The 12,483-nt window shown below is 36.2% G+C and overlaps 1 protein-coding gene across 11 annotated transcripts in view; it reads right to left on the bottom strand.

Annotated features, from left to right (window-relative positions):
* NPHP3 (nephrocystin 3) overlaps positions 1 to 12,483 on the bottom strand; it is a 38,025-nt gene that overhangs the window by 4,607 nt on the left and 20,935 nt on the right. For 5 of the 11 annotated variants that reach the window (XM_036431457.2, XM_036431460.2, XM_045579284.1 and 2 more), the window contains 10 exons: positions 11,020 to 11,184; positions 9,683 to 9,777; positions 9,046 to 9,168; positions 7,391 to 7,580; positions 6,987 to 7,228; positions 5,898 to 5,973; positions 4,573 to 4,700; positions 3,211 to 3,451; positions 1,500 to 1,625; positions 564 to 679 (listed from right to left, as the gene is read on the bottom strand). In XM_036431457.2, coding sequence (XP_036287350.1) covers positions 564 to 679; positions 1,500 to 1,625; positions 3,211 to 3,451; positions 4,573 to 4,700; positions 5,898 to 5,973; positions 6,987 to 7,228; positions 7,391 to 7,580; positions 9,046 to 9,168; positions 9,683 to 9,777; positions 11,020 to 11,184 — 1,502 coding nt within the window. Of the gene's footprint in view, positions 1 to 563; positions 1,188 to 1,448; positions 1,646 to 3,210; positions 3,452 to 4,572; positions 4,701 to 5,897; positions 5,974 to 6,986; positions 7,229 to 7,390; positions 7,581 to 9,045; positions 9,169 to 9,682; positions 9,778 to 11,019; positions 11,185 to 12,483 lie in introns of those variants that run through there. The other 6 variants (XM_036431466.2, XM_036431467.2, XM_036431463.2 and 3 more) reach the window with 5 other exon arrangements.

Below are 12,483 nucleotides of genomic sequence, written 5' to 3'. Positions count from 1 at the left end.
CCTCCAAAAACACCCACAAAAAAAGTGAGTAATCACTCATTTCCCCTCCAGAGCATTTATTTACTAAGACAGACCAGAAAAAAATAGAACACCCAAACTCTTTTCCTTTCTGTTTGTACTGCTAGGGAACATTTAAGTTTCTCATGGACATCATTAAGACTGTTGTGAAGGATGCAGTGAAACTGCTAAGGGAAATTAGATACTCTATGTCCTGAGTTGAACACACACAAAGCAGAAGCCAACATGTACTTCATGGTAAGTGAGCTCTGAGGACAGCAAATTGCTCATATTATTCCAGACCCAGCTGGTTGCACATGTAAACCATCCTTCACTATTTGCCATGATAAACTTCTAGTTGTATCTAGAAGTGAAATGAAGGCTACTATACATCATGTAGCCTTCATTTCACTTCTAGATACAATTGTATGTTTTAGAAAATCAACCAGAAACAACCCACGTCGGAGATAAAAACATTCAGTGGTATTTTGTTGTTGTTCCATGACGAGTCAAAAGATGTTCTAAAAGGCAATTAGGCTGTATGCAGAAAGTGAAAAAATTCTTACCTAAGCACAGCTAAGTTTTTTAAAGTTTCTCCAACTCGAGGATGCATCCGACCCAGGCTGTCTTCGTAAATCTTTAATGCTCTTTCATACAGTGGCAAGGCTTCGATGTGTTTTTTCTTATTAAAAAAATCAACAACACTCATTTGGACACTCTGGGTTTATGAAATTACTATTAATGTAATCTAGATTAAGCTGAGAAGTTGAATAAGCTCTTTTTAAATGTTAACATCCTCCTAAAACATGTAAATTAATAGCTTAATTTATAAGTAATCATCATGGGAGAGGCAAAATAATAGAAAATCAGAAACTGGCTTTAGACCTGGGTTGGTAACCACTGACCTTAATCAAATGTTATAAATACAAACTTTATGTGTTTCTTTATGGCCCAGTTGGTACCATACCTGTTTCTCACCCATCACAGGCAAATGCTGAAGCTTAAAGATAATATTAGATAGAGAGATGTAGGGAGTCTCCAGCCTATGCAATGAACCAGTCAGTCAGTGCTTTACACGAAGAGGAGTGGGACTTCAGTAATTTCTCAAGTACTAAAGGAAGCACTTGGAGATAAACTACCTTCAATCTGCTTTAATTATTTTTACTGAGTCACATCTAATTCATGTTTACCTTTATCAGTGGTCGCTAAACTGTGGCTCTTGAGCCACATGTGGCTCACAAGCTGCAGTTTGCTGCTCTGTTGGCTAATCAGTTTGCCATCCACTGCCTTAGGGAAAAACACTTAAAAAACATTTTAATAATGTACTAATGTCTTTAACCTGAAGTCAAAACTTCTGGGTAAGGGTTATGCCTTACACAGTGGTCAGCAAACTCATTAGTCAACAAAGCAGCAAATCATGGCTCATGAGCTGCAGTTTGCCGACCACTGACCTATATCGTACCTAAACACCATTTTTAAAGAGTTAAAGTGTGGGAACTTACCATTTGGCTATAGAGAACAGCTAAGTTCACCAAGGCAGTGGCTACACTAGGGTGCTTTGGGCCAAAGGATTTCTGCCGGATTTCAACAGCCAGCTCGTACAAAGGTACAGCTTTGTCAAGTTTCCCCTAAAACACAAAAGTGAAATCTAATAAAACTATTAAAGCAATATGTATCACCTGACTAGAACTTTTCCATAAATAACTTTTGTATCAAAAAGTTATTTTTGAGAAAAAAATTCAGCATTACCTCCAGATTTAATGGTTAAGTTTAAAGATAGCTAAATTCTAGTAGAATATTCTAGTAGAATTCTAGTAAGTAATATTGAGCATAAAACATTTTGTTTGGTAATTCAGATGGCTCTTTAGGATCACCCATTATTACACACTGTTTCTGGTAAAGTGAAAACCTTGCAATTAAAGTACAGTGGGCAAAAGTAGGTTTATAGTTGTTTGTATGGAAAGTAATATAATAACTAATAACCATTATTTATGTAAACCTTTTGTCTCATCTTATATGTTTGCTACTATACATAATTTGGAGATGGCATCAAAATAAAAATTAATTTTCCACCAAATCCTTTTCAGATTTTTCCAATTATTTCTTTTTTACTTGTTGGGGAGAAATAATAACAACAGAGCCTTCTTACTACAACAACGTCATGGCTGCATGGCCAGCAGAGGGTCCTGCAAAGTGCAGAGACAGCCTATCGCTGCTCTGTTACTGCCACCAAATGAAAGCAAATGTCTCTGGCATATTTTGGTAAAAAGCTATATAAGTTCCAAACATCACTCTGGCTAGAACCATATGGCAAAGAATGGTGTTTAGTTCATTACATTTACTTGTAGACAAAGAAAAGAGTGAAATTAAAATGCTTGTTGAACCAACTACAAAAACTCTTCCTTTAGCCAGGACAATTGGGTTACTTATGCTTATGATAACTTAACACAGCAAACAACACTGGTGAATTTCAGAACTTCTGAAATGTAAAATGAGAGTAAGTTTAATTAGAATGCTGATGAATGCATTTGTATTTAGAATACATTTTAATAAAATCAAACCAGTGCTTTAATTTATTGTCTGAAATATTTTTATTTTTTTAATGTATTTTATTGATATTTTTTTTTTAGAGAGAGGAAGAGAGAGGAATAGAGAGTTAGAAACATTGATGAGAGAGAAACATCAATCAGCTGCCTCCTGCACACCCCCCACCGGGGATGTGCCCACAACCAAGGTACATGCCCTTGACCGGAATCGAACCTGGGACCCTTCAGTCCACAGGCCGATGGTCTATCCACTGAGCCAAACCGGTTTTGGCTGAAATAATATTTCTAAATGTACTACTCAGCTATTTGTTATAAAACTATGTCATTATGATTTAAAAGCTCATAGAAAATAATCTATCCAGCCCTGGCCAGTGTGGCTCAGATGTTTGGGCATCGCCCAGAGCATCAAGAGGTTGCCAGTTTGATTCCTCTCAGGGCACATGCCCAGGTTGCAGGCTTGATCTTGGGTAGGAGGAGTGCAGGATCATCCTCCTACCCAAGATGTTCATCACATTGATGTTTCTCTCCATCTCCCTTCCTCTCTTTAAAAGTCAACAAAAAATCTTTTAAAAAATCTATCAGAAGGCAAACGATGCTGCTGATGGCAATTATGGTTTAATAGCTATGTTATTATAAAGCACAAGCAAGCACTCCGGGGATTACTTACCATTTTCTTATACAAGATTGCGAGATGCTTCACTGTGTAAGCCAAAGAAGGGTGATCAGGAGCTAGTGCTCGCCTCCGAATGTCCAAAGCTCTTTCATAAAGCTCTTCCGCTTTATCATACTGCTTCATTTCATTGCAGAGAGCCGCCAGGTTATTCAGAGACTGGGCACAGTCAGGGTGATCTGGTCCCAGAACACGCTCCCTCATTTCTAAGGAACGTTTCAGGAACTGGTCAGCTGTTCTATGAGCAAAACCCCAAAAAAGGTTTAAACAGCTTATTCTCTAGAAATCAGAATCTCTAGTCCTGGTTAGGTGGAGAACTGAAGCATTTTTCATTTTTAAATCCAAGGGAGTTAAAATGAAGGATTCAGCTCAAAGCCCTTTCTCTTTTCTTTCCCAGCCCTCTTCCCTTCCTGCTCTTTTCCAAAAGTGAAAATGCCTTCCTGACAGTGTGAAGGCCTGAACATTTGGACGCCTGCCTCACTTCTCCAAAAAGATGAACCCGTAAATATTTTCCAAAACAAACTTTTTATACCTTTAAAATAATTAGACCTGCCCTAGCTGGTTTGGCTCAGTGGATAGAATATCGGCCTACGGACTGAAGGGTCCTGGGTTTGATCTAGGTGCCTGGGTTTCGGGCTAGATCCCCAGTAGGGGATGTGCAGGAGGCAGCCAATCAATTATTCTTTCTTATCATTGATGTTTCTATATCTTTCCTTTCCTCTCTGAAGTCAATATATATATATATATATATATATATATATGTATATATATATATATGTATATATATATAATAATTAGACTTAACTCAAACAAAAGATTTTGATATTCACTCTTTCTCCCTTTGGGGTTAGTACTTAATAATTTTTAATACAAAAACTTTTTGTGAAGTAGACTAAATTTTGTTACATTTTTTATGTCCAAAGTATCAAATTTGTTATATATTTCTGACATCCAAAAAAGCCCCAAAACACTTTTGCCTCCCAGAAAGTATAAATATTATCATTTTTTATGTCCATTTAAAATGAAGAAAACTAGCACCCATCTACATTATTTTCTTTATTCTCCTTTAGTCTACGAGGTCTCATGTATGATAGCCACACAAACTCAATTTTCATAAACATGGAAAATACTAAGGAAGCTATAGAATAACTTTTTAGTTACTGAAGAAACCATGTGAAAGAAAACAGCAGAAAGAATGCCATGGTCTTTGTTAAGTGTGGCTATGTTCATAATATATACATAAAATCTGGCATGGTTTCTATTGATTTCTTCTAGCTTGACTTGATAGAAATATAAAATACCTTTGCACTTTAGAGAAAAATGGATACTTGTTTTCATTATAAACACCATGGTACTCACTCCAAGTTATTCTGAAGATAGTAGAGAACGCCCAGTTCATTGAGGGTCCGAGCATTGTCAGGTGTGTCCTTACCTGAGGTAAGCTCTTCTAACTGTAGGGCCCGTCTACGCAAAAGGGCAAATCCATACTGGAGCAAACACAAAAAATTCACAGCAATCACTAAAGTAAATGCAATCTTAGGTTCTGAAACAATATACTGGGGTTCTAAAAAATCCTTTCACCTTTTGTCCAATTTAGGAAGATTACAATTATTTTAAATATCACACTAAGTTAATCTAATGGATATAGAAAATACACATATTCCCACATGGCATCACATTCCAAAATTCATTAAAAACTATTGTGAAAATGATTATGAGATATTTTAGCAAATAAATGATTATGAGATATTTTAGCAAAGTGAACTGAATCCCAAAGTGCTTCAAAAGAGCAGGAAACAGAATTAACTTGCAGATATTTGTCAGTCCCACTGCTAACCACTTAAACATCAAGCATTTAAATTGCATGTAGCACTTCCAACTTGTAGACAAATAAATTTTGGAGATCAAATGTATAATGAATAATGAATATAGACAACAATACTGTATTATAATCATCAAACTTGCTAAGAGACCTAGATCATAATTATTCCCACAAAAAAGAAATGATAATTATGTGATGTGGTATCACTTCAATGGCAATCATATTACAGTATACAAATCAATATATTATACACCTTAAATTTATATTATACTGCATGTCAAATATATTTCAATTAAAAACTGCACATGGCATTTAAGTTAAAACAAATATACTCTATTTAGATTTAACAGCAGCTTAGAAATGTGAAAATATTTTTTTTGTTCTCAAGGGTAATAATTTCTTTGCATTTGAATCCAACATAAAATGTTAATAAAATTACTTTTACTCCATTTTCCAACCTTTTAAAGAAAAGAATTGAAGCAGCTTTCAAGTCTACCATCCAGAGTCTAACTTTCAAATGAACTAGGTTTCACTTAAAATTATTTTAAATTTCCAGATATAATTCACATACCACACTGTGTAAGCTTAAGATGTACAGCGTGATGATTTAATGTACATATAAATTACAGAATGGTTAACACAATATATATAATTATACTTTTTAAAAGTCTATTAAGTTGTAACTCTCAGTAATATTAATATTTAAACACATTATAAATAAATAAAAATACTAATCAGTACTTTAGAAGTCACTTATAATCCAAAGTTCTTAAAACTTGTGAGGTTTATGCATCTATCTGATAGTCAGAAATGCTCTTGTCCTCTTTGTTCAAAACACAAAACAAAAGAAAACTCTCATTACCAAGTTGCCTTTTCTCCTTATAGCCTTTTGACGAATTTTAAAGGATATTTTCCTAAAATGTTCAGCTTGTTCATATCTTAAAAAAAAAAAAAGTAAAGTAAGTCAAAAGAAATATATCCAAGGTACTATATTTCAGTGAAGTGAAAGCACTCCTTACCTAGTGTAAAGCTATTTCTGGCTATTAAAACTGGCACTATTATATGGAAGTGGTAGTTATATGTAATTACAAATCTTTAACATAACCCTTCATAAAACAACATCTAACAAAACAAACCTAGTTCTCCAAGTAATCGACATTTAACAGATTTTTAACTGATACAATTCACTTGGATCTCTAAAAGACAACATATCTAAATGAAAATCTAAAATTTTAGCTTGCTATATCACCTTCTCCTGTAGAGGCTAATGTTTGGTCAAAATCCAAAATTTGTGTAAGCAAGATTTCAAAAGTTAAAAATATTCCAATATGTATCAGTTATGATGGAGCAAAAGAAATGATTTCTGATAGAGGAAAAGATGCCATTCAGTGGGTATCAAATAGATACTTCTTATTATACTTTAACCAGCAAACTTTGTCTACAAAGGGCTAGATAGTATTTTAGGCCTTGTGGGCCATATAGTCTCTGTCTCAAATACTGAATGAACTCTACCGCCAAGCTGAAGCGAGGAGGTAACCACAGACAATATGTAAATGAAAACAATGCAAATGTGTTCCCATAAAACCTTGTTTACAAAGCACGAAGCCACCTGGACTTGGTCAGGGGCCGAGGTTCTTAGCCCTTGTGTTAGTGATGCACTCTGTGTTACAAAGCTGGTCAGTGAGGGAGCCCAGATTCCAACCCAGCTATGTGACTCCAAACTCCATGCTCTATCCTCCACTCATCTTCAGATAGAGATGGGTCTTACAGTTCTAATTTTTTTGTTTGCCCCAAGAAGACGCAGACCAACAAACAGTATTTGAACATGATGCATTAAAAAGATATAGGATAAGGAAAGGTACTGAGCCACAAAACAAAGCCTACCACATGAGTACATTTAGAACTGAAACTCCCCAACATAAAACCAGAGTATTAGTGATCTCAATCTTACTTATTTTGTTTCTGGTACAAAGTGGCAAGTGCCTCAAGTTCACGAGCAATATGCGGATGGTCTGTGCCGTAGGCATTTTCAGAGATTTCCAATGCCTGTTTGTACAGTTGCTCTGCATTGCCAAACTTCTTCCACTGCACGTACACACTTGCCAACTGGTGAAGGGACTGAGCTACTCTGGGGTGATCCGGATCCAAAGCCGTTTCTCGAATTTCTAGTGACCTCTGCAAAGGTACCACAGCCTGGGGAAGAAATATTCAAGGACAACTGAAATGAGTGAAAAGTAGAAAAGTGTAAGCTCTACCACCTGATTAGCACAGCAAATAAAAGCTGCACTAACTCCTGAAGGGAGAGCAGAACAAACAGGAAAAACCCACCCTGGCTCTGACGCCTGCTACGGTTACCTGGCTGAGCAGGCCCAGGTCCTTGAGGAAGCGCCCCAGGGTTTCGTAGAGGTCTGCCAAGCACATCATGTTCTCTTCGCCCTCACAGTTTTTCTCATATTGCTTCAGTGAATCGAAGTACTCGGCTGCCATCGCGCTTTTGTCTTTGCCCACAAACTGCCAGTAGCTCAGCAACTCAGCAAAGTGTCCTCTGTTTCAACAAATAACAGTAATTAGAGGAAAACAAACTTTCAAAGCCATTGTCAAGTGAAAACGCCAGAATTCATATCAAGTTATTGACAATTCATTAGTAGGCAAGTATGGTGTAGTGAGGTAACAATGAGGACTCAGACTGTCACCTGAGTCCACAGCTCGCAGCTGTGGAGCGTGATCATGAACAGGATGTCTGACCTCTTCTGCCTCAATTTCCTCTTTTGCAGAGAGGGAGACACTGACACTACCTGCCTCAGGTGTTACTGTAAGGAGATTATTGCACCTAGAAAATCTCCATAGCGTGGGTTATTATCATTAACATCATAATGGTTACTCATCAATGATAATTTATCAGAATTCCTTTAGACACTTCAGGATACATAATCAATTTGAGTTACTCCAAAAACTGATTTTAAATGATGGAAACTAGAACAGGAGAAACTAATGAAACACAAACTGTCATAGGATATCTACTTTGTATTTTCATCATGGAATTGAATAATAAAAGTAAGCTTAATTATGTGTAGATGATATTAACCAGGAGAGCTGGTAAGCTAAAGAATGAAACCGATTTCAAAGGAATCATGAAAAAAAAAAATCATGGAATGAAGAAATGTTACAAGGTACAACAAAGAAAATTGAGAGTTCACTCAGGAGCAAAAAAATTACGCAGCTATTATGAGAAATGTCGAAATTTCTAAGTGAGACAGAAAAATTCCATCAGTCTTAGCAGGTCAGTAGCTTGACTCATAAGAAGGTGTGGTTCTGAGATTGGCAAATTCAAATATACCAGAGAAGACAAAACAATATTCTTATTTTTAAAGGGTAATCCTTTCTTTAAACTCAACACCAGTCAGATTTTCTGTAGGACTCAGATACACTTTGAGGTCTCTGAAAGCCTTGAGAGTCACATATCATAAACCACACCTCTCTACCTGACTCAGAGTCAAACCTGCTTAAATGCAAGATTAAGGTATACAGCAGTCTCAAGATCATTCTAGCTCTGATTTTATGAAACAGCCACTCTGTTGTTTTACGTTTTCTTTTAGAAAAAAAAGCAAATCTCATGGTAATTTGCAAATTGTCTTAAATTCCTCCCACACTGTTTTATATTTTAGGTAGCACTTAAATTGGACTAATTTTTAATTTAAAAATTCTATTTTTTTTTTTTTTTTGCCGAGACCGGTTTGGCTCAATGGATAGAGTGTCGGCTTGAGGACTGAAAGGTCCCGGGTTCGATTCCGGTCAAGGGCATGTACCTTGGTTGTGGGCATATCCCCTGTGGGGGGTGTGCAAGAGGCAGCTGATCGATGACTCTCTCTCATCGATGTTTCTGACTCTCTATCTCTCTCCCTTCCTCTCTGTGGAAAAAAAAAAAAAAATTCTATTTTTTTGTTGTTAAGCAGAACAACTGTTTCAATATGTTTTTCTGGGAAAGGGTGTTCTACATATAAGTTCCTTACCTTTTATAAAGGTTTTGAGACACAAAGAGATTGAGAAGACAATCGTGCAGCCTCTGTTTACTTCCCTGCTGCTGAAAGAGCCAGGGGAGTTCATCCGCGCTTCTCCAGGTCACTGGGTCCTGACTATAGAGGAGAAGGGACAACACTCAGCAGTGCCTTCCGGCCATGACATCGCTTCCAAAGGCTTCAGCCAGACGCTGAAGCAAGAAAACTTATCTAACATATGTTTCTGACTCTTTAATTGTCAAAACGAGAAACTTTACCAATCTAAGAAAATAGTTATAATCAGGGACACCAAGCAAACTCTAAAGATATTTTCCTAAAATTGAATTATTTAAAAAAACTCCTCAATAGACCCAAATGGACACAACAATATACATATTTTTAAACTATTTAACTGGGATAAAATAAAAGTAATAAAGTGATCCTAAATTGATTTTACTAAAGTTTTGCACTTTAGTATAGCGTTAAAAGACTTAATGTCCTTTTGACATTAACAGAATACGGAGAGAATTTAATCTTTTTTGTAATAATTAAGTGTTATACTTTAAGTTATAAGTTAAGAAAGAGAAGTGAGGACACGGAGGTAAATTGGGTAGCAGAAGTTATAGGAGAACAACATGGGTATTTCTAATACCTTAGCTGCATGGTGAAGTAGTTGATTAGCTTCTGCCTATAAGAAGAAATAATGGTGGCATCTTCCATGTACTGCAGTCTCACTGTTTCCCAAGCCTAGGGAGAGAAAACAATACGGCAGTCTATTTTTTGTTCTATGAATTTCTAAAACAGAATTTACAATCATTTCAATCTTACTGTTGTACAATAGAAATGGCATTAGAATATTTTAAGATTCAGGATGGATTTATGTGATAAACTGACATGAGAATAAAAATTCCTGTACTAACATATTAAGAACTCAAAATGCAATTATTTCAAACTTTTAGTTAATTACATACATTAAAATCTCAGAAATGCAAATGTCAAATCATTATGTTATATACCTGAAACTAATACAATGTTGTATGTCAATTATAATTCAATAAAAAAAGTCTTAAAGATGTGAATTTAAGAAGTACTAAAAAGAATAACAATAAAGGAGAAAGATAAGCCTGTGAAGTTATAAACATTTCACACCTACAAATATAATGTAGCATACTCAAATGAAAGACTTCATTTCCATTTGTGTATATATATATACTATGGCATTGCAGATAAGAATTATATTAGTCACTCTTTCCTAGATAATTACTACGATGTGCAAGACATTATGTCGAATACCTTACAAGGACCAAGGTCATTTTCAATTAATTCTCTTCACAACCCCTGGTGGTATGCTGGAAAAGTCTGCCCAAGGCTTAAAGAACTTGCTATTAAGCTCTAAAGAGTGTGGTTGTAAACAGACACTCAGAATCTAAGCTCCTAATACATATATAACTATACCTGCAATTCAATAAGTCATAAAATAGGAAAAATAAATTTTTTTCTTTCAAAACTACTTTTAAAGTAATAACTATGTCATAAAGATACTACACATAGCCCTGGCTGATTTGGCTCAGTGGATAGAGCATCAGCCTGTGGACTGAAGGATCCTGGGTTTGATTCCGTCCAAGGGCACATGCCCCGGTTGCAGGTTCGATCCCCAGTAGGGGGCGTGCAGGAGGCAGCTGATCAATGACTCTCATCATTGATGTTTCTCTCTCTCTCCCTCTCTTTTACTCTCTAAAATCAATAAAAATATATATTTAAAAAGTTACTACACAAATTATTAGTCAAATTAATACTGTAATACTACTAGCCAAATTTTACATCTAAGTTAAAATCATTGCAAAAAATTTATAATGCCAAATTTCAGATTTCAATTTTTTCTTACAATTGAAACACTTAAAATAATAATGTATAATATAGTATAATATAGCATATAATATGTTGACATTTGTAAGTTAAAAAAAAAAGCCTCATTAAAATAACATTTACCTGTAGATGTTGAAACTTGAGCAAGCCACAACCATAAGTCAACAAGCACATTTTGTGTAAACTGTGAATAAGAGAGGTCAAGACAGCCCAGGACATCTCTGGATAGAGTTCCATCAATTCCGATTCACTCACACCATTATGACTAACATTTATGAGACAAAGAATCTAGGCAGAAAAACACATTAACAATGATCATAATGTACTTTTCATAACAAACTGCCATTAAGATTTCCATAATTCTTTTAAGCTTATTGATTTCTTCCTCAAATTTATAATTCAAATGATTTACTAAAGAAACAGACTTTTTAGAATGAAACACACTTCCCAAAAGACACTAGTCAAGAATATGATAGAGTGAAAATAAATAAAGGAAATGTCACTTAAAGTGTCAGGCAGCCCTGAAAGGAGAACATCTCCTGCACCTGTCACTCACTGCAGCCTGCATGCCCAGCAGGGAGAAGGAAGAGAATTGTTTTTTAACAAGGGAGGATGTTAATCACGTGGGAATTTCATCTCCTGCTTTTAGGGGAAAAGAGGACCCTTCCTGCCCCTGCAGCCAATGAGAAACTGTCACAACCTCCAACTCTTGTTCTCCAATGAACTTTCGTTCAAAACAACTCTCCCCAATTTCCTCTAAAACCTCATAAAAACAGGCCCTTCTTTGTTATCTGGACTTGCCTATGGTTTTGCCATAACTTGCTTGTCCCCCAACTGCAATTTTCTGTCATTCTTGAATAAACCCATTTTGTTAATAAAATAACTGGTTGCTTTATTTTTATTTTTATATTTTTATTGATTTTACACAGAGAAGAATTGAGAGGGATAGAGAGTTAGAAACGTCAATGAGACAAAAACATCAACCTGCTGCCTCTTGTGCATCTCCCACTGGGGATGTGCCCACAACCAAGGTACGTGCCCTTGACCGTAATGGAACCTGGGACCTTTCAGTCTGCAGGCCGACGCTCTATCCACTGAGCCAAACCGGTTTCGGCAGGTTGCTTTATTTTTAAGGTTGACAATAGTGTCTATATAAAAGGTAGCATGCTGAAGATAAGATACATATAGAAAATTTTTAGTGAAAGTTAAAACTGCAGGAAATGTATTAAAACAAATGAATGAAGTCCCAATTCTGGGAAAATGGTGGGAGAAAATAGCACTTCTACTACAAACACCTATATATTGTCAGATGACATATAACAAAATATTTCTAAAAGCACAGCGGAGCCGGGGGAGAGAAAGGGAAATCCTCTAGGTTCCAAAAATGATAGGAAAGTGAAAATCAGAGAGCTAAGAGCTAAGGATGCTGCCCCTGGAAGGAGGGGACAGAGGATAGGCAGTCGCTCCAGTAACTTCAGGGCTTGCGTTTTCACACCCACATTGGGGATGGAAGGTGAGCCCGTATGCCCCACGAGGCAAAGAGGTGGAACCAGAATGCCTGCCAACAACCACCAGGGCCTCCCAAGG

This window comes from Pipistrellus kuhlii, unplaced genomic scaffold (assembly GCF_014108245.1).
Source record: "Pipistrellus kuhlii isolate mPipKuh1 unplaced genomic scaffold, mPipKuh1.p scaffold_m20_p_11, whole genome shotgun sequence".
NCBI classification, from domain to species: Eukaryota; Metazoa; Chordata; class Mammalia; order Chiroptera; family Vespertilionidae; genus Pipistrellus; species Pipistrellus kuhlii.
The sequence above is the reverse complement of the archived record's forward strand: the minus strand, read 5'-3'. Positions and strand labels throughout refer to the sequence as shown.